The 26,850-nt window shown below is 38.6% G+C and overlaps 1 protein-coding gene and 1 long non-coding RNA gene across 2 annotated transcripts in view; one reads left to right on the forward strand and one right to left on the reverse strand.

The window, feature by feature from the left end:
* Nucleotides 1-12,675, forward strand: part of CHST8 (carbohydrate sulfotransferase 8) — a 131,030-nt gene extending 118,355 nt beyond the window's left edge. Inside the window, exons 2-3 of the mRNA XM_021408809.1 lie at nucleotides 9,121-9,158; nucleotides 11,290-12,675. Of these exons, the coding sequence (XP_021264484.1) occupies nucleotides 9,121-9,158; nucleotides 11,290-12,435 (1,184 nt within the window). The 3' untranslated portion in view covers nucleotides 12,436-12,675. The remainder of the gene's footprint in view (nucleotides 1-9,120; nucleotides 9,159-11,289) is intronic.
* LOC110404474 overlaps nucleotides 1-26,850 on the reverse strand; it is a 171,084-nt gene that overhangs the window by 127,547 nt on the left and 16,687 nt on the right. The window lies entirely within an intron of this gene.

Raw genomic sequence — 26,850 nt, forward strand, 5'->3', positions numbered from 1 at the left:
AAGCGGACAGAAGCATAACGTTTTGGAAGATGAACTTCACTACCAACTCCCAAAACAAAATATCACTAAAGCCTGTCTTCCCCTTGCTTTTGGTAGAGAATTTGTCCCCAAAGATTTCCGTACGCTCACTAAACATACCAGAGACTGGTAAGAATAAAGAGAAAGATGTTGACTAATACAGTTAACCATTCACTTATGCAAAACTTTGGAAAGAAAGTGAAGATCTGAATCACCGAGCACGGAAACAAGACATAATGCTTTCAAAGTTGAGATGGATGTATCATTCCCAAATAATTTCAGCATGTGTATACCTTTCTTGCCACTTTCCTTGAATTACCAGTGAGTACTCAAATTGTTTTCCTAGCTAGTATATTTGATTGATTGTATATAGCCAATGAGCCAGTTCTCCAGAAAATATGATAAACTTTGGAAGTAATAGCCATTTATTCTAGCTTTACATTGATTGTTTTTTTTAACAAAAGGGAAAAAAACAAGACATTTTCTCCTTTTGCTTCATGATATTAAAATTAATCCAAGAAATAGTTCAACAAATCAGTCACTAAAACCTGCATGGGAATTGAGTACAAATCAGCACCTTAACAAGATAAAGGAAATCCTCCAAGTGGAGAGTGGTAGGACTCTTTCACTCAGCACCAATGAGAGGTGACCAACAGCACTACCTTTCAGCTGTTCATTAGTCAGGAATAGAAGTCCCCGCAAAGATCTCAACCTCTCATGCTCAGCTTTGCAAGAACTACTGTCTGCTTGTATGCTTGTTTCTCACATCACAAATCATTGCCCACCCAAATAACACCCCTCTTGTATCACATTTTTTACTTAAGTCACGGATGTTAACTTTAAAAACAAAAAACACCCGTACACTGATCTCATACTAGAAAGACTTGTCAGTAATTAACTATTAGAACAGGAAAAGGGGAAAAAACATCAGTTTCAGTGAATTGATTGTAACACAATACAGCATTTGGATTCACATCTGTGGTATTTGATCCTTAGTCAGTCCATCAAATCAGTGAATTTAGCCACTCAGTCTCCGTAGCTCTACCTTCTAAGCTCTGAGCGCAGCCTTCTCTTTCCATTTGCACTTTCTCTCCCAAAGAAATGCTTCTCCACAGTGAAATGACAGCAGTCCAGAATTCTACCTTACTTTTCTGTCTCTCCATTAGAAAGACCAATGAAGCTTCAATGTTCCACTTACACAATTTCTTGAACCTAGGAGAGCCATTTTGTCCAGTTAACTCCTTTCTCCACTACAGTTGCAAATTACATATAGTGCTTGCTTGAGATTCACTGAAACTCCTCCAGTTACCTGAATATTCTGTACAGGACAATAAGTGTAAACGCAGCGCTACATGTTAAACCTTAGTTTTTAACATTTTAATAACCCATAAAAAAAATGTAAAGTCCTTGTCAAAGTCATACTATGAAGGCTATCGCTATGCAAAAGTATTAAATACAAGAAGGGAGAATAACTGAATGGTATTAAGTAGAAATTGCAAATAACTGCTGACAGTACCTAAAAGCTAACAGTGCTAACCATGCTATTCCCAGGGACAGATCCGTAGAAAGAATGGGCAAAGTAACAGCACAAGTTTCACTTTTCTGCTTTGTAGAATTCTCATCAAAGACGAATTAAATTAGCATAATGCTGTAATGCGATGGAAAGCACAGCAATGACAGCAGAGTAGCACAGTCCTAGGCTGCAGCAAGTGAGGACTTGCTCAAATACAACAGCCGTGGGGACAGAAACAAAGGAAAGAATCTGCTTACCTACAGAAGGCCTCAGGATCCTAGATCCTGATCCTCTGGTGGATCCTGGTTCCACCCCTTCAAGTCACTCAGGTACACTGCACATACCTGAGCCCCCCTGGTTGGCCCTGCCTTCCCACCAAGTGCTCAATCACTGGTTCAAGCCATGACTTAGCATTTCCACTACAGGCAGAAAATTTCATCTGTTAATAATCATAGCTAAATAGTAAAAAGAACAAAGTAAACAAGTAGTGTACCTTCCTCATAATAAATTCACAAGCAACAGCTTCCTGTATTCATTCAATTAAGCTTGCAATACTAGGGGACTGTGCATTTTCCTTTGCTTTATCTAGCTATCAAGGATACAGATCTAGTGCAAGTTACATAATTGGTAGTCAAGGAGATGGAAGCAGTGTATTTTAGAACAAAAGAATGATCTGGGGAAAAAAACCATAGCAGTATGTTTCTCTCTAAGGGTTCACATACCTGTTCTATTGTTCTCTTTCAAAACAAAGAGGCATCCAGATTTTCCAGTTGTAAGTAACAGAACAGTGGTCTCCAACTAATGAACTCAAAGAAGTGGAAGACAGGTGAAAGAGCTTCATTACAAAATCTGAATGCAAATGAATAATTTTAGCTTCTGAGAAAACAGAAAAGCAGGAAGGTAGCCTGGGTATCTCCTCCAAGTTCCTGGCAAGCATTGTATAAACATTACTCAGAAGGTTGTCATATTTAGAAATGATGGGTACCAGCCTCATACAATGATCCTTTACTCCAAGAATCCCTTATCAGAAAAAGCAGAGAAGGCTATGTACAAAGGATGGCCCAAGTCAAAATGTCAAGAGGGGCATTATGTCAGGAGCACCAGCTAAAAGGGAGTTAATTAAGAAATCAAGAAGGAATCAATGACAAGTTGGTTGAAGCCACAGCTCAGCAAGCATGGTACCTCAGAATGGTAACTATGTGAGGCTTGGCTCAATTCTGATTCACCAGATTGGTTACTGCTACCACAAACGAACTGAGAATACCAAGTTCTTTGACAGTACAGAAGTCCTTTAAGTCTTAAAGTCATTTAATGTGTGTACTGATCTCCTACTTTGGCTCTGCAATTTGTAATTTTTTCGTGTTGAAACTGATGGATGAACCTAATGCTTTTAATTATTTCCAGGGTATGCCCTTCAGAATTGCACAGCTTCCCTCATATGCAGTACTTCTGTCTTGAGACTCCCTAACTTCATTAAGATGGAATGTCATTTCAGTCACAAAAAGCCAGAGTAATTGTGCTTTAATCATTCAAAGTGCACACAAACTGCTATCTTAAATATGCCATGATACAAATGTAGCATGGCACCATACTGTCTGCTGCCCATGGGATGGAGAAACCCCAGATTTGTCTGGTCTAGCAATACAAAGCAACTGTTCTACTTAGATGCAATGCCTACCACTTTGAATCTGACTCTGATCAGTACAAAGCACGAGATCAATATGAAGCAATTCAGTTTGTGCACAGTACTAGATTAGTGGAGTGGAAAACAAGATGGCTATCTTTTTTAGGAAGTATTCCATTTCACCACGACTGCTTAAGAACAAGTCACTTATAAGAAAGTATTCAAAGTATCTAAAATACATTGCATTCGAACTACTAAACACAGCATGCTTGGCAATGTTATGATTGAAACAAAAAGCAGACAACTAAGGAAGAATGAGCTTTTTGATTTACAAGGAAACTCACACATGAAGGAAGGCTTATTAAAATACAAAAAACCTAACTCAGTAGCTTGGTAGAGTAGGAATTTATTTGCTCAGAGTTAAACCTAAGTACTTGGAGCTTCTAAGGGCTGTTTTGGAGACTGGGAAATAGCCAGGGAAACATTCTGACCATCTTTTTCTGTGCAAAGGAAATAACAATCAAACCTGTTTAAGAAGTTTGCAGCTTCCTTAAGTCAGAAAGATGGATTTAAGAATCATGATCTCAGCTGCTAAGCATAGTGGAGAAATCTAATCTAGTTTTTACTTCAAGATAAATAAAATCACTGTACAAGTCTGGATTAAAATTATTCAGAGTAAAATTCATCTGCTAATATGGGGGTCTCAGACAATCAGTATTTGAGTTTTGAATTCAAAACATGACAACTCAAAATCAGATCAGTTTGGCAAATCAGTTACAAGTTCTGTAAGAGTAAAAGGTGCTATGGAGACAGTGTTAGACTGCATTCACCTCAAGAGTGACAGATTTGGGCAAGTATCAGGGCACTTGAGGACTTCCTGCATGTGCCTTCCTATTCATAGACAATATAGAGAAACTCACTTGCCTTGTCTTCAACATTGCAAAAATTGATGTAAAATTAAACATGAGCTGAAGTTAAACACTGTAGTGACTTGGAAATACATGACTTCATAATTCTCCATAAAGCACTGTGGTACCTGTCTTGTCGCTAAGCATTTAGCTCTGACAGTGGCTCAGCATTCTATCAGTTAACCAAAACATCCACTTCAAAATTTAACTCCTCTGTGGGAAATGACACTGCAGACCTACAGCTTCCCTGTGGACTCAAAAAACATTCCATTATGTAGCTTCACCATATGGACTCACTTCTTTGTTGATACATAACTGAAATATCCTACAGTTTTGCTAAGCTTACTTTATGTTGCCTCATTAATTTCCTCTACTAAAATGAGCTGTTCTGTAAGTAGCTTAGATGGTGACTTCCAAGGTGGGTTGTTGGTTTGTTTTCTTTTTTCTATTTTTTGGGGGGGGAGGCAGTTGTTCATCTTGTTTCGTATTTTTTGAGAAAAAACTTGAGTTTCAGATATCAAAACATGTGTGTAGTAAACAATTAAAACAGATACACATGTATTTTTCTGATTGATTAGGCCTCCATTTTAATATAGAATCATTTTCTAACAAAGCTTCTGTAGTTAGAAAGTACTCCAAATATGTACACTTAAAATATTTTTTTATTGTGAACTATTTGGTTTTACATACCTAATAGCAATTACATTTTTCCACTTTAAGTAACTTAATTAAAACACGTAAACAATTAGATACTGGAATAAACTGCGATCAGGAACAGGCACTTTATATATACAGTTCAAACTAACAGTTTTTTTTCCGTTTTTTTTTTTTTCTTTTTTGTGGTTTTTTTCCCCCCCCCTGAAATTTAAAATCATCTGACCAATATTCTGGGGAAAATCCTTTTGTAACTGAAGATTTTTCATACTAATCAGAATCGAGTACTAATCCACTATTGATTCTGTGATTAAGTATGTGATGTCTTCACTGAGCAAGCACATAAAACTGAAGCACACGGGAATGGGACACTTGACACTGATGTTCATGCAATGATATAAACAGCCCCTCCAGAGTATATGTATTTCAAAAATCAGTTAGGATGAAGCAAACGAGTATCTCCTGCTCACAGAAGCCCACTAAAGGGAAGGAGTCACAGAAGCAGACTTGAAGTTATCATTTTTATTAAAAAATATTTCAGCTGTAGTGCAGTCTCAGAACAGAGCAAAACACCACTCAAGGCAAACCAAAATTAGGTCTTGAAGCAGAGATAGAGGAGACGGCAGAGAGGCAAAGCCATATAATATTACACAGGGAAGATGAAGGCCATTTTATTGTGTTGCTCGTAGCATTTTAAAAAAAAGAAAAGCTCACAATGGGATTGACTATATGGTAGGACTGGATGAAACGTAAGGCTCATATTTCTTGAAAGACAACAGAAGCAGATCAAGCTCAGTCTGGAAAATCGTGGTTGCATGAGGGGAGGAGAAAAAAACACCATGAAAACTGACATTAACAGTGTACAATTGATAGAATGATTCTGTCTCATGGCTATTCTTTCTCTGTCTGAGCACTAGTGAGATGTTGGTCATTGTCATGTCTGGAACCAAACATCAAATGATCACCAACTACCTCGGCACAGCAGACAACAGCCTTTTATTTACAGCAAAGAAAAATTATGATCCATGTTTCTTACTAGCTCTCAGATGTTATTGCCAAGATCACAAAGATGCAACATAACATTAAGTTTACGGTTGATTAGCAGAGTAGATCCATACAATGTGATTTCTCTGAATTCACTGCACATAAGAGGTTTTTTCCCCTCACGTACCTTTAAATTTGAAGTGACAGACTGTATATGAGAAAGATAGCTAGAATAAGCCAACTCTTAGAAGTCACAACTCAGAAAACATTGAAGAGATTGGCAAGTGCTTCACCAAACATTTACATTGAACGTGAATTGTTGTTCTGATTACATGTTAATGGCAGTGAGTGAAAGTGGTAAGTGAAGAATCATTTTCAAAAAGCATTACTCATCACCTACCCGCATTTATTCGTAGTTTTTCAAAGCACAGCATGTGAGTGTAAGGTATTTGTCCCTAAAACAAGCTACCTTCATGAAATAATGCTACAGAAACATAATTACTCATAATTAAAGGTAAAAAAAAAACAGGTTCCATAGCTGCTCTTTGCACCTTGTTTTTTTCATTATTATTCATAGCAGGAACGTGCAGGCTTCTATGGGTAATTACACTGAGGATGTAATTTTGCTATGAACTATCACTGTTCTCACTGATGCCAGGACAAATGATTATAACTAAACAAACCTGTCAAGAACTTGCCCTAACTCTTACATTACAATCTAGACACAGTAAATGCTCAAATATTTGCATTTGATTCACTCCAAAATAAGGGCTTACTTTTCTGATAAGTGACCAAGTCTTTCTCACCTATACGTTTTCATTTGGGAAAAATCCCAAAGTGTTTCTGGAAACAGAGTGGAAAATAAGATATAATGTCTTCAAAATCCTATCTTTTGGGGACAGCTACACAACCATTTTCTCTGTATTACACTCACAGGCACCACTTGTTCACAGTAGGATAAATACTTTAAATACCTAAGTCTTCACCTATGAATTCTGGCATTATCAACAACCAAAGTAAATCTCCAAACCTCTGTGACAGAGAACAAGGCATGATTTAACACCACACAAACCAGTTTAAAGAAAGAATAAAGAAATGAAATACTTAAAGGAATAGAACTGGTATTGAAACTGGTAGCTATTGTGAGTAATTCTCGTAATAACATTGTTATAAAGTGCATTATACTAAATTTACTCCGGAAATCAAAAGAACCAACCTACAAACTACATTTTTTTTCCCTGTGTTAATTTTTCACAGCTGTATTTGGCACATATGGTTTCTACCTACAAGAGAAGGGGTATCGTAACAATATTATGAATTTGTAAGGAAAAGTGCATTTAATTTTAAACACTGCTATAAGAAAGTCCAGAGTAAGAGCTAGGCAGCTACTCCAACTAGCCTTATTAATGATGCCTTAGGCTACAGGCCAAGCAGCCAACACAAATTTAGCTCAAGTGGCTTAAAGTTATGCCTCTAGGGTTACAAAGAAAGCAGGAGGTTATATCTGCTGACGAACAGAACTGATTTATGGTTTAACCCAATCATCCAGGCTCTAATATGAATACATACAAGGTGCTGCTGCTCAATTTTTGTAATTCTCATTGGACAGCAGAGTCCATACCCTCATTGCTCTGTAACACTACACAGGAATGGAAAATAGATGATCCTTACATTGACTGCATCAAGAACTGGACTGGACAGCAAGTTAGTAACACAAAGCCTAGTGCAAGACAATCAGTTTAAATCTTTCATAACCCAGACAAGGATGCTATCGGCTAGCTCTTTTTCTCCTTAGAATATATCTTCTTCATTTATTTTCCAGCTAAATATTTTTGCAAATAAGCTAGGAAAAAAGCTTAAGATGCATGTAAGAGATCTGGAACCTACCTCTCATGAAGCAGAAGTAATACGCCCTTTGCTTTTAATAGTCCACCTTGAGTTTATTACTAATGTAACACTGTAACGCAACGGAAAGTGCAGCAATGATAGCAGAGTAGCAAAGTCCCGGGCTGCAGCAAGTGAGGACTTGTGCAAACGCAACAGCCATGGGCACAGAAAAAAAGGAAAGAATCTGCTTACCTTCAGAAGGCCTCAGGTACACAGGGATCTCCAGCAAGATACCCTCACCTCCACTACCAACCCTTAAATGAGGTCTGGGAAGGGGTGGATCCAGGATCCACCCCTTTTGGTCATTTGGGTGCATTGCATGCACCTGAGCTCCCCTGGGCTGGCCCTGCCTTCCCACCAGGTGCTCAATCACTGGTTCAAGCCATGACTTAGCATTTCTGCTGCAGCTAACAAATTGCTGCAGCAGAATTAAAACTCAAACACGAATCAAACAAGCGATAAGCACCTCTAGGATGAGCTCTAACAGCACAGAAATAACCTTAGCAATCTGACTCTGACTACTATTAACACCAGTTTGTAGTTTTGATTTAAAAAAGGAAAAAACACCATGATTGATTATATAAGTTGGACTAACTGCTATAACTGCAATTAACTGAAGTGTGAATAAGTAGGCAGGCAAGAGCTTTCACAGCATAATGAAAATGAATCCAGACTGAGCTATTCTAGTGATGCTGTCACTTACAGTGTCTTGCAGCGCCTTTACCTGTAATTGTCCTTGTTGAAACGTTGTGGCTTTGTAATGCAGATTTATTAAACTGAAACTACTGACAGCAAATGCTGGTTGTTATTCGCTGAAAAGCTCCGAACTAATTTTGTAATTAAGAAATGTTTTCCATTATGCATCCTTTATTATCATACTAGCAGAGGTTAGGAACAACAAAGAGAGCCTACATCTCTTACAGGATGATCCTCTCTTCTAGGATTTTCACATCTTTATCATTACGTTTTCAGGCAGACTTCACTATATAAGCCAGAAGATCTAGCAAAACACAGTTCTTTCTTACGCATAACTCCACTGTGCACTGCTTCGGTTTTACAGCAAAGGATAGTACTCAATGCAGACTACTGTTGTGATTAAGCACCCTAGTGCCCAAAGTTTGGGAAAATTTAGACAAAGAATTCTAAGGCAGCTTTAGGTAAGTACACAAAGAACAGCATTTTTTAAAGCTCTAACTGGCAATCAGGAGTTTCTTGTTCTTCTGCTGGCCTATTAGCTGAGGTTAAGCAGTCACTCTTCCTCCATCTCAGTTTCCCCATCTGTAGAAAGGAGGCAATGAGATTTACTTCCTTTCACAATTGCTTTGACATATATAAAGAGTCCTTTAAAAGAGTATTGTTACTATGAAACACACATTAATTTCAATTCATCATAGGTCAATGCATCATTGTACTAACAACATGTTTCTGTTCTCCCTGTAGTTACTGAGAGGACACACACTGAAATAAGTCAAGCAAAATTAAAGTGTATTTATTTTTACTAAATAATGACTGTAATTTCTTTCTTTGTTTAGGGATAAAATATAACGTGGGATTCCAGCAACCAAAAAAAGTAAGTTTCCAGAAGTACATAAGGAGAATTGTATCTCTGTTCTGAGTTTGGAGTAAGAATAGAGATGGCTCAGATAACACCACTAGACTAGAGATGAAGCACTGAAATGGAAATATGCATCAAAGCTTTACTATTAAGTGCAAATTTTCCTTTTAATACATGAATTTTATAACCTACTCAACTTTAGCTTTATGAGCTTTTTTCCTAGACTGGATGTTGCTAAAAGATACTGTAAACTTCGATTAATATTGTGTGAAATTGCACCGTGCAAGGGAGTGTCTTGAGAGGCACTTAAAAATAAGCTAGAGAAAAATCCTGGTGAAATTCCTCCATCTAGTGGCTGCCAGCACAATGGCAGCAGCAGTGACGGCCCACCGCAGCCGCTCAATTTCAGCTCAAGCCCAAGTGCAAAGTATGCAAAGGAACAACTGCGCTGCTGCCAGCTGCTACCCAAAAGCCACTGCCTAGTGAAATCAGTGAGACCTCAGTGACATCCCTCCATCTCTGTAACTCCAGCCTGGCCTTCTGGAGGAAGCATTACATTGACAGAACACATTCAAATCGTGACAGTTTCTCAAAACCTGGAGGTTCTTTGTTACCACGCTGTAAATATCTAGCAAGTCTGAATCTGATAAACATGACATTTCAATGACATCACAAACAAATACATTCGAATTTCAGCCACTATGTGAAGGGTAATAGTTAGAAATAATGTATCACGTTGTGTATTTTACCTAGACAAAAATTTCAATACTCATTTGACCGCTATAAGCAGACTCCCAAGATAAGAACAGAGAACTATCACTCTGGACAGCTGAATACGTAGCATCTTGTGTGACAAATCGTCAGCTGCTTTTCCAGTCTGCACATGAGACAATACCACCACTGCCAGAAAAGTAAAAGCTTTTTAGAAGCCCAAGTTCTACAGCACAAAGTGCCATAACAAATTGCATGGTACTCCACCAATTCTGTTTCTCATGTGTATACCTTAAAATTCCACCGATATCATATTTTTGAAGTCTAAATACTAAATATTTGCCCCCTAAATACTATTAGGGGGCAAATAGAGACTGAAAAATCTGAAGTTTACAATTTATAAAACATCTAAATAACCATTAAATATTTTAGATAAACAATATACACTCCTCAGCTTTATCTGCTTTCTCTATTGAAATACTCTCTAGTGGTTCACATGCCACTCAGCTCTCAGATGACTTCTCAAAACAGGGCTGACAAGGAGTTCAACTATATCCAGAACATAATTTCAGTTGTAGAGGCAAAGACTTGTAGACAGGGATTTAATTCAGCTCCTTTGAGAAGCAGGAAGCAGCAGAACACACCCAGGCTGTGTGCCAAGAGGAATATTAACCAGCAAGATCCACCTAATGAAAGAGAGCGGGTCCCAGAAAGTCCTTATCCTGAGACCCTCTTTGCTTACTCCATTCTCGCTCCCCTAATCCCAGTCACAACTTCACTCTGATCACTTGCTGCCTCTCATCAAGTGAGAATTGCTCTGATCCCCAGGCTCACCTCACTGCAGGCTCCCTGTAGGTCCCCGTTCATACTGCTCTCACCACCCCCCTTTCCACTCCATAAAGCCTCCGTCTTCTCACTGCAGTCCTTTCTGTTACCTTCTTCCCACCCTTTTGGCCTCTACATCCTCACTCCACAAGCCCCATTACCCTCCTTTCTCTGGAAGGCTTCACTCTGGGAACAATCTTCTTCTGCGCAAAGATAACATACTGAAAGAAAGGGGTGGGGGACAAAACGTGAAACAGATGTGTGACATCAGGCAGTCTGGAAAAACTAAGTCCTAAAAATATGCTGACATTTCCACCAAAATAATTGAAAGCAGCACATCTGAGACAAAAGTCTATCAAAATCTGGGTACAGGCACCAAGTAACATATAGCGAAACCCAAATCTGAACTGGAATTTACCAGTTCAAGCTCATCTCAGCCTTCGGATTGGGTGTAAGCATAGAGAAAAGTCACCAGCACAGCATAGGCACCAAGGACTTGCAGCAATGCAATCAGAGCTGCACGAATAGATCTATGTTATGTTGCACAAGCTGCTAATAGTGACAAATAAGTCTCTCATTTAGTAACATCTTTCATCTATTTTTCCATCAGGACTGCGTTTCCAGCAATAACCAGGATAGAAGATTAAGAAAAAATACTGCAGAGGGAGTAGCAACAGTAAAGCTGAGCGGTTCGTTACACCCATCTGAAAACGTGCCCTCCAAGCTTCAAAGCACAGACAGAAGGCAAAGCAGCACAACGTTTATGAAAGATTATCAAGAGAAAGGTGAGGAAACCAATTCAGTGAGGCTCCATAAACGGAGGAGGAGGTTTGTAATTAAGAAGAGCCCAATTCTGATTTCCATGAACAGCTCCACTCTCAACTTGCCCACACTTAAATCCGAGGACAGAAATAACAAATGGAAAAGTCTCTACCAGATACAAAGCAAAAGAAAGCAAATAATGAAGGAAACTTGTTCTAAGTACAAGAGTAATAACAGAAGAATAATCACTCCTTATCATGTTTCTAGAATATTTGTGGAAGACAAATATAGAGTTTTATACTGTGAAGTACCAAAAGCTGGCTGCTCAAACTGGAAACGGGTGCTCATGGTTCTCAATGGGCTGGCTTCTTCCACAAAAGATATACAACACAACACAGTGCACTACGGAAACTATCTAAAAAGGCTGGATGGGTTTGATCGCAAAGGAATTTATCACAGGCTCAACACCTACACAAAGATGCTTTTTATTCGCGAACCCTTTGAAAAGCTGGTATCTGCATTTCGGGACAAGTTTGAACATCCAAACAATTACTATCATCCTGTATTTGGAAAAGCCATCATTTCCAGGTACCGTGTCAATGCCACCAAAGAAGCATTAAGGACAGGCTCTGGAGTCAAATTTAAAGAGTTCATTCAATATCTCCTGGATGTACATAGGCCAGTGGGTATGGACATCCACTGGGATCACGTCAATAGGCTTTGCAGCCCATGTCTAATAGATTACGACTTTGTTGGGAAATTTGAAAGTATGGAAGAAGATGCAAACTTCTTCTTGCACCTAATCGGTGCTCCACAAAATTTGACTTTCCCGAAGTTCAAAGACAGGCACTCCAATGAAGAAAGAACTACCACTAAAATCACCCAACAGTACTTTGCACAGCTTTCTCCCTCTCAAAGGCAACGAAGTTATGACTTTTACTATATGGATTATTTGATGTTTAACTACTCAAAACCTTTTGAAGATTTATATTGATTTGAGTGCTGGGACACTTCCCATATCAGTTGAGTTTCATTCCAAATTCAGGCGGCTTCTGTTTATACACACTTGTCTGTTAGTAAAGAATTGGTCGAAGAACAGGAAAACAAATCCAAAACAGAACATAAGTGGTTAGTGATGTTTACACCTTCACCTTAAATGCCTCCTTTTTCAAGTCATTTATGAAGTGTATGTACATACATGTATAATAATACTGTATGTCAGGGCTCCTAAATAAAGCACATGATTTTCCATGCTGGTGTGGCTTGTATTTACAGTGGAACGATGGTTTGGAATTGGGGGAACACAGCTGTAAAATATCGCCTTTGCTGTAGAGCTTAAGTTCTTCACTAGTTGGAAAAGTCTTTGGAAATTACAAGAAAAAATACGGAATACCTGTCTTTCACCAAAATCTGCAATGCACCAAGCCACACACTAACAGGGACTACGTATGAAGTTGGTCATATATTATTATTTCCTCATAAGTTAAAAAAAGGAAATCGTCAGACTGTTCAAAAAACACACTGGTGAAACAATTAATACTCAGTCACCATGCGAGTGCAGTATTAAACCAGATGTTGCAATTCAGAGAGAGGATGCGTTCTCCCCATTTAGTATCTCCCTTATGGCATATTCATCTGCAAGCAGATAAAATGCAGGCGAACATTTGCATCTTTATGCGTGTTATTAAGATTCTTTTAATCTTTTGCATTAACATAAATCTCTGGTTTAATCTTTATAGTCACCAAGAATATCAAATCTTTTCTTTATAGAAACAAGCAGGAGGAAATGCAACTTCCTGCCCACCAGGATGGTTCTTTTCTTTGCTGCAAACTATTTGCACTTGTTTATTGCGGTAACAATTAGATTCGATTTCACAGGCAGAAAATATTCTAAGTGTTGTCATTCAGCTGTTCCTTTTCTATATAGAAAAGACATTCATTTTCTAGCAAAAATCTCTTGGGAGAATAGATACTGGACTTTCTACTGCACCTTCACACCTACTCTGGAAGTGGTATCCTTGTCTACATGTCCTTTAAATTAAGCATTTGAAATAAATAATAACTTCAACAGTTAAGATGGAAGGCCATATTGGAACAAGTCTCAAATTCTACAATAATGTTGAAATTAAACACCTCAGTAATTTTTACAGTCTGTATTTTGCAACCAAGATCAAAATTTACCAGAACTGGCACTGTACAAGTGTACAAATATCTAAGTTTTTTTCTGAATCATTTTATATTTACAGATCCAAATAATTATTTATACAGATAGTTTCATGCAGCACAAGCATTTATTTACACCTTGCTTTCCCTACAAGCATCCCACTTTTTTTTTTGTTGCTCTCAATTTTAATAGAGAAGTGTCATGGTCTAAAAATAGTTTGCATTGAAAGATTACTGATGAATGCTCCACATGACTAACGTCAGAATTTTATTCCTACAAACATTTTTTGCTCAGTAAAGAATTGGATGTTTAAGAAAGTTTTAGAAAGGTAACAACTTCCACTGTTCCACAAAGCCAGTTTGCATCCCTATCTGCCTTCTGCTCCTCATCACTGTGTGCTGCTGCAGCCCCCACCCTGCCTTCCATCCGCTCAGCTGCCCAATCAATGTACACGGCAGGTAACAGATTTTCAGGCGAACTAACTTTTTTTGTTAGTGCCAAGCAGGCTGGGGGCTACTCACTGGGCTGCTCTGCTAACAGCCAGGTGCGGCTGAGCTCCCCTCAGCAGCTCTCACTGAGGGGTGATGAGGCAAAACTAGGGGCCTCCGTAGTGCAGGTAGAGGAAAGCATTGATTCTGATAGTGGTGGGATTATTATTTGCTTGTGTGCGTGCGTATAATCAAGAACACCACCAGTAACTTGAGTTATGTTATCCTTATCATTTCACTGAGTGCTCTAAAAAGTGATGGCACTCAAATTGGTACAGTTAATTTGCATGTAGTTAAGGAAGCCACAAACGGTCACTACACGAGGAAAGGATATAATAAAGATCTGAGCCCTCGTGGTTGTGGAGGTTAGTTCCATAACGTGGCCAAGGCAAAGCCAGACAGCATTTGTATTCAGCCCTTCGCTAGCGTTAGAGAGCTCTAGGGGAAATATTAAAGAACTTCATCTTCCAGCTAGATTCACGTCAAGGACCTAACTTTCTCCTATTTCCTCTTCCCTCACCCTGCTTTTTTTTCCAGCTTGATCTACACACAGACACAAACTGATAGAGCCATATGGTCACGTTTACATCTGAAAGACTTATTTGGTGAAGTTGCACAACGCATTCACCGCCTACGTAGGAAAAAAACAGCAAGATTGCACTTCTTATGTCAAGTTCAGGTGCTTATTCTACCCCTCAGCCCCCAAATCTATTTTACTTAAAAATCTTTACTACAGCAATAAAAGCTAACAACTGTGAGAGGAATAAAATGTTTAATGACAAATGAAGATGAAGACTTTGGGAGGGTTTTATTTTATCTGGACTAACAAATCATTGTTTAAAGAGAGGCTTAGGTTATGTGTATGCTTATGGCAAGCTGTATACAGGGAGATGAGTAACTTACTGAGGAAATCTGCTTTTTGAATGATCAAATGCTGTTGGTTTTGACAGAGTAAGAAAGATCCACGTACATGGACTGTTTGTACAGCACAGTGTATTAATGCTTAATTCCGTTGTGCTACCTCTCCCATTGGGGTAACACTATTACTGACAATAGCAGCATGAGCACACTTGCCACATAAATGCATGTAAAATTATCTACTTACATATATATGCATATGAAGCACACATAGAAAAGAGAATCTGTGCAAACAAGGTTTTACATGCTACAAGGTATCTATCAAAAGAAAGATGTTAATGTAAGAATCCACATGTGTGAAGAGATAAATAAGAACTACAGAGAATTATAAAAAGAATACAGGGAATATCAAACATGCATTGCCTTTTAAATAGTTGTTCTTTGTTTCTTTGTGCAATAAATGAATTAATGAGTTAGGCCAGCTCAGGTAGTGCAACAGTATCTGGAATTCCAGATAAAAAATGAAAAGGCTTTTTTTTTTTGTCTTACTTGTATTTATCATCGCCTATTATTGATACTGGTGACCTTGAATCACTGAGTTGACAGGCGTTAATTTCTTCCAGCAAGAAATCACATTGGTAGCTGGGCACAGTCCAGCCAAACACTTGGAAAATAAACATTACCATGCAAATCGCAGCCTGATCTATTCATTTTAATTCCAGCAGTACCAGAACAACAGCATCTGCATGCCGCAGTAGTTTGTTTTCAGAGCACAACACAAGAGAGAAGTCACAGCACAGCCAGTTTGAGCTCACATTGCTTCAAGGGCTTATTTTCAGGTTGGCGCTGTTATTTGTGGTGACTTCAAAACCTCAGCACGTACCCATGCACACTGAACAATGACCTGGGAAATGTCCCAAGCTTCACATGGCACAATACATGTAATTACTTTTCCTCCCAAGAAGGCAGCTGCTGGTTAAGAAAGGTGAGCAGTTTTCCTGGCTTTCTGCAATGGTACCTACCAGACAAGCCTACAAACTTCTCAGATGGTTCCCAGCACAATAGTGCTATAAGAATATGCTGCAGTCAGTGTAAAATCTATGTTTTGAACTTAGCTAAACTAGGGATTTACTTGTTACTGCTAAGTCCCTTTTCCCCAGATTTTTCAGAACTACCCATCCAAATAAAGGCATCAGAAATTAAATGTGTATCTACACACACACTGGATTCAAGTTTTAAGAATGGCAAACACACACCAGTTCCACTTTTCAATTAAGTCATGAAGTATTTGAAGGCATTAAATCCATGGGCAGTAAGGACAAGATAGTGTAGAACATACTGATACACAACATGATTAAGCTTTGCTTATTGCCAACAAGCTATTTGGATAGTATACTATGAAGCAATTGATACAGTTAACTATGACTCGTGCCAGAGAATAAAAATCATGTTTGCTTTATGACTAACCTAATAGAAACATGCAGCCTTGTAAAAAGTATTTTCTTGTCTGTTTTGATGAATGTCTCCAAATAATTAGTTTAAAAACAACACTTTTGGAAGTTCTATTCCTACACATGACTCATCAGACAATTAATTTGCATGTAGCAAGGAGCATAGATATCCAACATCTGCCAAATAGGCAGGCCTTCAGAAGTAATTTTCCAGGCATTTTAGACTTCATTGCATTTTACCCAGCCATATAAACAAGCTTTTTCATGTTTCGCAATCCAGTACGAAAAAAGAAAAACCTGAAAACATTCAACAGAATTGCAGTGGTGATCAATTTTTCTATTACATGCCTGCCTTGTATGAGACTTGAATTCTTCTGTTTAAATTCATCTGTTACTGTACTGCTGGCCCTATGTTTCACATTCTGCTTTATAGGACTATCCGTGATCTTTTCTAGCAGTGTCATCATTTTTTCCTGGAGCTTAAAATTATGCTGTCAAGTTATGAAAAATGAAAGAGGCTTTCACAATCCAACTCTTCCGCAGTTCTCTTCCCAATCTGGGATTCCTGTCCAGATTTATTTTCACTTAATACAAGAAATTTCCTCTCAACATATCCAAACATAAGTAATGTCACCAGCTGCAAAAGGTGTTAAGATTAAGTTCAAGTAGAGGGAGCAGCAGCTCGGGAAGCAACGGCCTAAGGCAACTGCATTATAAGAGCTTGTCCCAACCCATTAAACACTAGTGGAGGTGGCTCCTTGGCTAACAAATGAAAGCTCCAGGCTACAGTTCACCTTCGAATTCATGGATATAGACTAATGTACATTATGATCACAAGAAAAAAGTTATTTTATCATTGTTTCAAGCCTACATTCAGTCAGCATAACCCTTTCTGGGTATCATGATGTAGCCACGGAGGAGCCACATGACAGCGATGCCAGCCTAGGCATAGATATGCACACTAAAGACCATAGGGCACAATTTCAGCTATTCCTATGAAAGGTCAAATAGCTGAACTGTTTCTACAATCAATTCACAACAGCACCCGTACACCTAGTAGAGTCAAGTATACTAGTGCTTAGGGCTGGTAACGGGGAGATTTGGCCTAATGATGATGAGGTTTAACTGAGGTTACCTGGCTGGTCTGGGGTGTTATTACCTAGAATTTACCTGTACATCTCCCCACTTCTGTTGCTGAGAAAAAGCATTTTTCACACTGATGTGATCATTAGTGCTTTTCACTGCATTGCATTTATTGAAATCAAAACCTTGCTTTTGATTCATCTATAGCAAAAAGGGTCTTAACACAATTTTTTTTCAGTAATATATCCTTTTGTATCAGAAAAGGAAACAATACCAAATAAGTCACAATCACGACATCTGAACAATAGAAGATGGTATGATAGACTATATAAATATTGCAGCCTCTTGCTCTAACATTAGATTTCTCCACTGAAACCCATACAGACATTAATCTTGCCCAAGTGACACTGCATATATACTCTTCAAGGTGATATTGTCTTCATAAATCATGCATACAGTGACCATTTCAAGCAGTACAGGAAGTGTGGCAGACATGAGACAGGTAATTAATCTGACAATTTATCCATGTTTATCTCTGCACAAAATGAGATTATTTTATATTATCTGAAATAAGTCTGAGAACTTCATTAGATCATCCCACTGAAATTGAATGTCAGGTACACATTACAATCAATGGAGTGCAGAAAGCAGGTAGTGATCAAGTGCTTTACCTTGGAGCTCTCTCTCAGGGAGATTCAAAAACAGTCATTTGGAATAAGAAACAGAACCTGGCTATATGTGACCAAACCTTGCAACCTGAATGCACTCAAACACATGCAGAACTAAAACTAATTTTAGATAAAGGGACAATATGTGCATACTGAAACTCTGAAGATTTGATTAGAGAAATGAAATAGCCAGTGAAATTCTAGTAAATGATGTTGGGGGGGGAAGAGAGTGTTTGTTTGTGTTTGTTGTTGTTGTTTTTTTAAGAAGTTCAGTATCTTTTTTTTATTTCAGCACTACCTGTTCCAAAACAGCATTGTGATATCTACCTAAACGCACCTAAATGCTAACTGGACCACCACTATCCAGTTGCTCTGGTGTAACCAAGTTATGCACAAAAGTATCTTGCTAAATTTGAATTTTAGTAAGGTAAGGGTGAAGATAGCAAGAAGTTAATTTGATCAATGACAAAAATGACTAGTTGGGGCAACTTGTTCCAGTCAAGCTAACCAGGCTGCACATAGCTCTGACTGCATGGGAGCAACCAGCAGAGTCAATAATAATAAAATCACGTTGTCATCTTTGATTCAAATGACACTGATGGCTAATTGAACTCACACTGAAGGTGATGCATACTCAGAAGCGTTACCAGTCTGACTAAACTGATTTGTAAATGAATGGGTTTTCACTGGTATCTGGACATTCCAATTAATTTAAAGTGCTTTGTAGTGACTTAACTTAGTGACAAACGAATTCCATTAAATTGTTGCAGCTTAGCCGAACTCTTGTCCTCTCCCATGGAAGATGCATTTCTGATTGTCTTCTCGATGGTTGACTTGCCCAGAGAGCTCTCAACTAGTATAAGCCATTTATCCATTTCCTACCCTCTTCCATAAGAAGCTGTTTCTCCCTCACTTCTCATGAGAAATCACGAGAAAACATAATATCCAAAATTATATCCAAGGCCGGTTCTGAACATATTCTCCTATTCCCAAAAAACTGTAGCTCAGAAAGAAGTTTCCTTGCTGATGCATCTGATAAGGCAAAGCACCTGGAGTAACATCTTCCAAAACCCCAGGCTTCCCAACCCAACTGACTTTGGAGGCACTGATTCTCCCTTTTTACTGAAGAAGCAGAACAGAAGTAGGCAAGTACTGTCATTTCTTGCTGTTTAAGACTATTGTCCACTCACATGTCACACTATCTAGCAATATATGGATGTTTGAATCTCAAAAATATCTTATTCCGCTTGTCTTCGATTCAGGTTTATGTAGCCTTGCAAGTTATCTATTTTATCCCAGAAGAGTTTCAAACCACATGGTTTTGTTTCTGGCATATCCAAGTCTCTTACCCCTGCTCAAACATCCATAAAGAAATAGGACAGGTCAGAAACGACATCGCCCTGGCAAACTACGAAGCCTAGTTTTCAGTGGTCTAAAACTTCTCAGAACTTGCATTTTCATTTGGCTAAACACCTACCTTTTGTGTGTTTTACACGTGTCAAATATCACAATATGAACCAGACAGGTCTGCCAGCTTTGAAAAATCTCTGTTCATAACATGGATACAAATTCTTTGAGTGCAATCAAAATCTGCAGAGATACTCAGCCTCAGAAATCCAAGTTTGTGGAACAAATGCTAATGCCAATTCAAGTATATATATGTACACACTTCAGTTCTGCCTTCATTGACTGATTGGTAATTAAGGCATACATTTGGTCCCAGAGATGCAGGAGAAAAAACCCTCAATCCTCAAAGGAATCCATCAAATCTGAGCCCAGGGTTATTAATCATGTTGCTACTAATTGTATATAAAGTATCTTCACTCCCTCTTTTTTTTTCCTTTAAATATTATGGGATTTTAAATATGTCACCATATTCTGGATATCTTGATTAGATCTCCTTTAATATACTGCCTCAATAATTTGTAATTTATTTAACATCACTACAAATCTCACAGAAATGAAGAACTCTTAATAATTATTAAGATTAAGCAGAATTTTTAGCCTGACTAGACTAACAACACAAGTTGATAAGGAGGACTTTTTTAATTTTTTTTTTTTTTTTTTTTTGAAACTGCTTTCTTGTAATTAAAGTTTCAACCAAGGTCCCATTTGGCCAGTACTGCTCCCCCATGTGAATCAGACAGGCCCTCAAGTCTTCACGTTTTCAGAGTTAAATCTCGCTGGTAACCAGCATATGGGAAGATTTTGACTAAATCAAGCGAGAACTCACTAAGATTAAAAGCCTAAAGAATTTTGCTCTTCGTTGACATTTACCAAATTTTCTCCATCATTCTCCCAATTCATCAAGACCACACACCATCACAAAACACCGTTTTACAGGATTGCTTTGCAGGAAAAAAAATGTAGAAATTAGCACCTACAGCCACTGTATTTTAGTTCGGTAGACAAAATGCATCCAGGCTCACTACAAATGTCCTCATTCAGTAGTCCCTAAAGATAAGTGCATAAAAATCAGTACAGTGAATGTCATGGAGGGCACAGAATCTGTGCTAAGGAGAAAGCCGGTCACAGGGTAAAAGGAGAGAAGCGCTATGCAGAGCCCCTGGGTGGAGGATGAAATTGCTTGGGAGAAGCATTATGGGATCCACCCCAGGGAGAGCACACTACCTACACATTTGGGCAGTAGAACCAGGATTAATCCTGAGGTGTCACTGCTTACATGTTCTGAGGAAGATCATGTTAAGATCCTTCTTCCCAATGATTGTTTCTCTCCACAAACCCAGAAAACTTGCCCACAAGGTAAAGCACAGCCAAGAAGGTAAGATCCACCGAGACGTTAAAGGATCAAAGCCTCAATTTCACAAGGGACAAAGTCACTTTTCACTACCATCAACTGTATTAACTGTATTTAACTGCATTAAAGGCTCTTGTTCCGTTAATATGGATAGTCAATACCAGACAGTTTATTTCTCCAGGTGGATACCTTGATGCAAACAATAACTGAAAGTGTTACCACTACCTTAAAAAAAAAAGAAGAAAGTAGTAATAGGACGTAAAGCTTTCAACTGACGCATCTCAGAACAAACATTCACTTTGATCAAAGATGGTTCTTCAACAAGCATTAGAATAAGAGGGCACTGTACCTCTTACCTTATTCAATACCGTAAATGTGTGAGGTCTCACGATAGTTACCATAAAACAGAAACATCGGTGTGTACACCAGTTTTGTTTTGTTTTTCCAAAGGATTGAATAACTAACAGTATTCTAGCAGAGACAGTCAAGACAAAGGGAAAGTAAATCAAAGCACCAAATGGAAGAGAGGTAGAAATTTACACATACTAGCTCTGCATTCAAAGTTAGCTTCCTGCTTAGAGAAAGGTTTTCCCTTTCATTCTCTTCTGAGGCATTCAGTATAGCTTACTGCCAAAGGCAAGAATTCATACTCAGTAGAAGCACAATTCTGATGCTCAATAGGAAGTCTTCTGTAGCTTGTCCCAGTATATTTCTGATGCAACCCAGAGCCTGCCAATAGCCTAAAAAATTTAGTTACATATGTGATCTTGTGACAGAAAGGTCTAAGCTACAGAGATATTTCAAACCGTAAGACATGCAGAGCAATAAAAGCTTGAGGAAAGGAGGAAGGCAGGGTGGGAGGGGGTGAACATTCCATGTCACGGTGTTTGTCTTCCCAAATAACTGTCATACATGACGAAGCCTTCCTCTCCAGGAAATAGCTAAACATCTGCATGCCGATGGGATGTAGCAAATCAATTCTGTTTTGTTTTGCTTGCACAACAACTTTGCTTTATCTATTAAGCTGCCTTTATCTCAATCCATTAAGTTTTCCCAGTTTTCTCAATTTTACCTTTCCATCTCCCTCCTCATTGTACAGAGAGAGAGTAAGCAAGTGGCTGCATAGGGCTTAGATGATTACTGCAGTTGTCACAAAATTTCAGAGAAATTTTGCAAATGTCTGCAGATGGCGCAAGACCACTTGAACAATGAACTTATTTACACAAGTCACTCAGATATGAAAGGACATAATACAATAAGAAAATGGTCAGGCAAATTAAGTCCCCAAGAGATTGCTCTCTCCCATTTGAGCACATCACTTAAAGTGCCATTAATCCTTTGCATGACACTAAATGGATGCATGGAAAGTCAGAGCTTTCATAACTCGAAAATCAACACTTCATACAAGACAAAGAATTAGCAATTAACCACAACAACACCATGGTACATCCTGGTAGGAAGCAGCCAAGTAGTCAGCTCTATTCTGACCACTGATCTTTTAGAGTCCAACATAACACTAGTTTTCAATGTTGAGAAAAATTCTCATTTCCATTCCCATTCACAGGTACCTCAGTCATCCTGGACACACCTCTCAAAATGCATTACCAGCCTCCTCCTGCAACCTTTTGATGAGTTGCCGTTCACCTTTATAAAACAAAAGACCTATCTGAAATAAGAACAGGAAATTACACCTGACAAATTAATACAGGGCTGCTCCAAAACTACTGCCTCCTTTTTTATTCTGCTTGTCCATGAGAGGCAAGGTGGATGATGGTGCTATGGCAGTAGAGATTGAACCTTTCCTCCAATATTCCATTACATTTTGTTGCCCGACAGATGGCAGCAGAGGGGCAGTCTGAAAACCTGGCATCTGACATGGAATTGAGCATGAAGCAAAGATGTGTAACTGAATTTCTCCATGCAGAAAAGGTTGCACCCATTGACATTCCTGGACACTTGCTTAACATTTCTGGAGTCCAAGGAGTAGATGAGAGCACATTAGCTGGACTGTGTGGGCAACATTTTCCTAGCAACAACACTGTCATAGCAGCTGTGAATCAGTGGGTCACCTCCGCTGGTGCAGATTGCTACAAGCACAACATACAGGCTCTTGTTTATCACTGGTAAAAACACACAGCTAATGGTGGTGACTATGTTGAAAAATAATGTTTTGTAGCTGGGAATTTCCTCTATCAAGTAGTGTTAATGTGGTGTACTTTGTTGTGGTTTCCAAGGAAACAAACAGGAGGCATTACTTTTGAAGAAACCTATATATTTTACGTATCAATATAGAGCTCATCACATTGTAAAACAGTTCCTATCTTAACATGCTGTCCTGTCTTTTTCATTCTCCAGTGGCTCTTCCTTTACCTGGCTGCGATACTAACAATGTTTCCCTTCATATAGATTCAGCTTAAATACCTGTCTTGGAGGAGGGGGCTTTTCCTTGAAAAACTGGAAATGTTAGTCTGCATCTCAAGCAGTAGTGGTAGCAAGTTTAAAAACAAACAAAAACTAACAAACAAAAAACCTTTGTAGGCTTTCCCAGCAGTTTTGAAAGATCTGGCAGCTGCCTAAGAGGGAAAAAGTTTCCCAGTCATAGAGGCTGTGCTGCTGGAAAGTGTCATCTCTAAAACTGCTGATCATTAGTGAAACACCATAGAGATCAGGATCTTTTTAACCAGCAGCACTAGAATAACTTGAGAGGGTGACTAAAGACAGCGAACAGAGTTTTCCCCATAATTACTGAAAAATGAAACTGATTTCTTCTCACCCTGGATGGCTTTCACCTCTTGCCAGCAGCGTTAACATACAATATGGATGTTAATAATGAGGATAGTAGGAACTGGAAGCGTTTTAAGATAAAGGCTGACTTTTTAATGTTGTTCATGTGTAGTGTAGCATGCCATATAATTAATACAACTCTTTTTTACCCATTCAAATGTATACTTCTCTACACAGAACTGCAGTTCTGAAGATATTTAGGGCAACACTCAGTTCTTTTGCATTCTCTCTTATCTCAGATCATTTAAGTACTTTGGATGAGTTTTTAGTAATGCACTTTTTATTCATTTTCTAAGGTTTGCTACTTTCCAAATATAATATAGGTAGACTCCTAGGATGTTGACTGCACAAGGCATCCTACCTAATAACAAAAGGACTGGTTGACAAAGTATTGATTGATAGAGCATTAACAGACACAGAAAATCTTCCCTGCCTTTCTCTATGCACTGCCTACATTGCAACTGCAAGCGAGAGCAGCACAAACAAACACATTCATTCCAACTTTAAGAAAACTAGCCAAGGGTACTGTCATGGTTTTGCGATTTTCGGTTATTGGTATTCCACGTCATAACATCATGTAGTGGATATACCTGGTTCTCAGAAGAGAAGGACTACTACAGTCCCCACGGTACTTTGCTCCTCTGTTACCATTTCCAGCCGGAGGGAAAAGATAAAAGCTCGCAGTATAAAAACTTGCAGATCACGAGACCTCGTCCCTTTTCCCGCCGTCTCTCGTCTTGGCAGCACCTCGCTCTCCAGCCGTCTTATCGTCGGTAGTAGAGTAAGGCCTACCTTGATTTTGGGACATTCTCTCTCTCTGTATTGGATTTATCAGCTTAAATTGTAATTATATTGTATTATAGTGTGTTGTTTTGCATTCCGATATCTTATTTAGTCAATTAGTTTGTTTCTCCTCAGATTGTTGCCGCTGTTCTTTGCTCTCAGGGCCATCTCCCTACCCTTTTTCCCTTTTCCCAGGGTGTGGGTCCCCCGTCCCCTTCGTCACGGAACTGGGCCGAACGCCCGTAAACCACTGACAGGTACACACAACAGAGCTAGAACTGAACAAGGCACAGGCATAGAAAGTGTAAAGTCAGTGAGGAATTTGGGAACATTCTTGATTTGCTTATGCTAAAATCCATACACCTTCTTGTTCAGAAGTACTTGTTACCTGCAGAAGTTACTTGGAAGTTACTGAGAATTACCTGTTTCTAACTGCTCTTCCAGTATACACACCTTCAGGCTCATGCAAAGACTGGCAGTTCCACTAAAGCTTTACTGTATGCAGCTGGTTTACTCAGAGTAAGCCTTCCCCCTCCTGAGTTTTCTCGTGGAGAGGGAGGAGGGAAAAAAAAAAAAGAAAGGCAGACTGCCAGTATATCAGCTTTCCTTATTTCTCCTCAATTATTTTCAAGTCAGACCTTAGCAAAACCTATAGTTTCATAGTATTGCTGTCTACAGAAAAACAAACACACACACTCTTCACAGTTAGATTCCATAGGCAAACTAAGATTAATAACCAGTGAGTCTTCTCTTTGACCCTCAGCTATCACCTTTGCTCCAGCTCCCAGAACATTCAGGGAAGTCTACATACCAACTGAATCAATAACTTCACCTTTTGTTTCTTCTAATCTAAGAATATATGTGGTCAGATAGATTTAAAAGTGGTACCTCTATGATCATTTTGGAAGATTTTTTTCTTAATGATTATAATCTTGCCACTCTTATATTCACCTAATAACTTGAGTCTCAACATAGTTTATAAGTATGTCTTCAAGCACTTGACGTATTGCTCTATCTAGAATAGATACAGCAAAAACTTACATTCAGGACAATAGAAGACAGGCAAGATAAAATAAATAAAAATTAGAAAAAGAAATCAATTCTTGAGGAATATAAACATGTTGCAAACACAAGCACCAAATCTCAAGACATCTAGTGTTGCAGTGCCAACAACAGAGCAAATTTTCTAGAAGTCAGCTATGAGCTCCAGGTATCCCAAAAACTTTTTCTTAATTACTTTAAAAAAAATCTGCAAGTGTCTAAACGTAAGTGATAACATCTCCATTAATAGTACAGATTGGTTGGAAAAATGCCTTTGCTAACCATTCACAGCAACGGAAAAAGTCCAAACCAGAATTCACAATCAACTTAAATAATAACTGGCCAATGACTCGTTAGCTGCATAGGAACAATATGCTGCTTGAAGGAACAAGATGAGCAGCTGTAGGATTATCACAGCAAGAGTGACTGCTTTCCAGCTATGAGCTGTTGAAAAAGTCTCCTCTGAGAGTGTGAAGAGGCTTGTAGTGAAGAACTGCAGACATCCAGCACCAACTGAGAGTAACAGTTAAGTAATTTTGTACCAAATTCACTTCTCATACACCAGCAGCCAAAGGATGCAACATCCCCTAAGAGAAGAGATAAGTTTACAAAGACCACCCCCAATAAAAAGGAAGGCTGCAGACAAATACACTCACTTTCTTAACATACTGCAGCAGGATGAAAGACAGGGAATATAGAGCAGACAAATACACTGTGAAGATGTTACCTTTGAAATTTATACTAAGTTGTGAAGGTTACAAATGAAGAAAAAAAGAACTGGTTGCTGCTTTTAAATAAATAAGCAAGTGGATGCTTGCATGGGGTAAAACCGATTGGTTTCTGATCTGCAGTGATTCGTGGCTATGAACACATACAGAGCCATATGCACCACATTGACAATGCCTGTGGCGTGAAGAAACACTCACATCCTCTGCTCCCAAAAACATTTTCTCTTTGTCTGTTGCTTCCTGTAAGAGATACAGAATGATGATTTGCCATTCCTGGCACTGTTGTTTAATACACATAGAAATATCTTAAGGTCCTCAGTAAACAAAAATAGTCACAGCTAAAAATTTGTGATTTTTATTTATTAAACTTCAAAAGGCTCTTGATGCAGTAGGGACTGCATTCCGTACACTTAAGTAACACTCAGAAGAAACTGTGGAAGCATATAAGCATGAATTCCTCATATTTGCAGAAGAACCCACTCCAAGCCATTAAGAACTGGGAAAACCTTCTCTTTGCATGCTATAATATAAAGGAGAATCTGTGATTTCAATCTCAGGACACAGAAGAGACCCTCCTGAAGGTTTCTGGCCAGCCATGATTTG

Source organism: Numida meleagris, chromosome 10, assembly GCF_002078875.1.
Source record: "Numida meleagris isolate 19003 breed g44 Domestic line chromosome 10, NumMel1.0, whole genome shotgun sequence".
NCBI lineage: Eukaryota > Metazoa > Chordata > Aves > Galliformes > Numididae > Numida > Numida meleagris.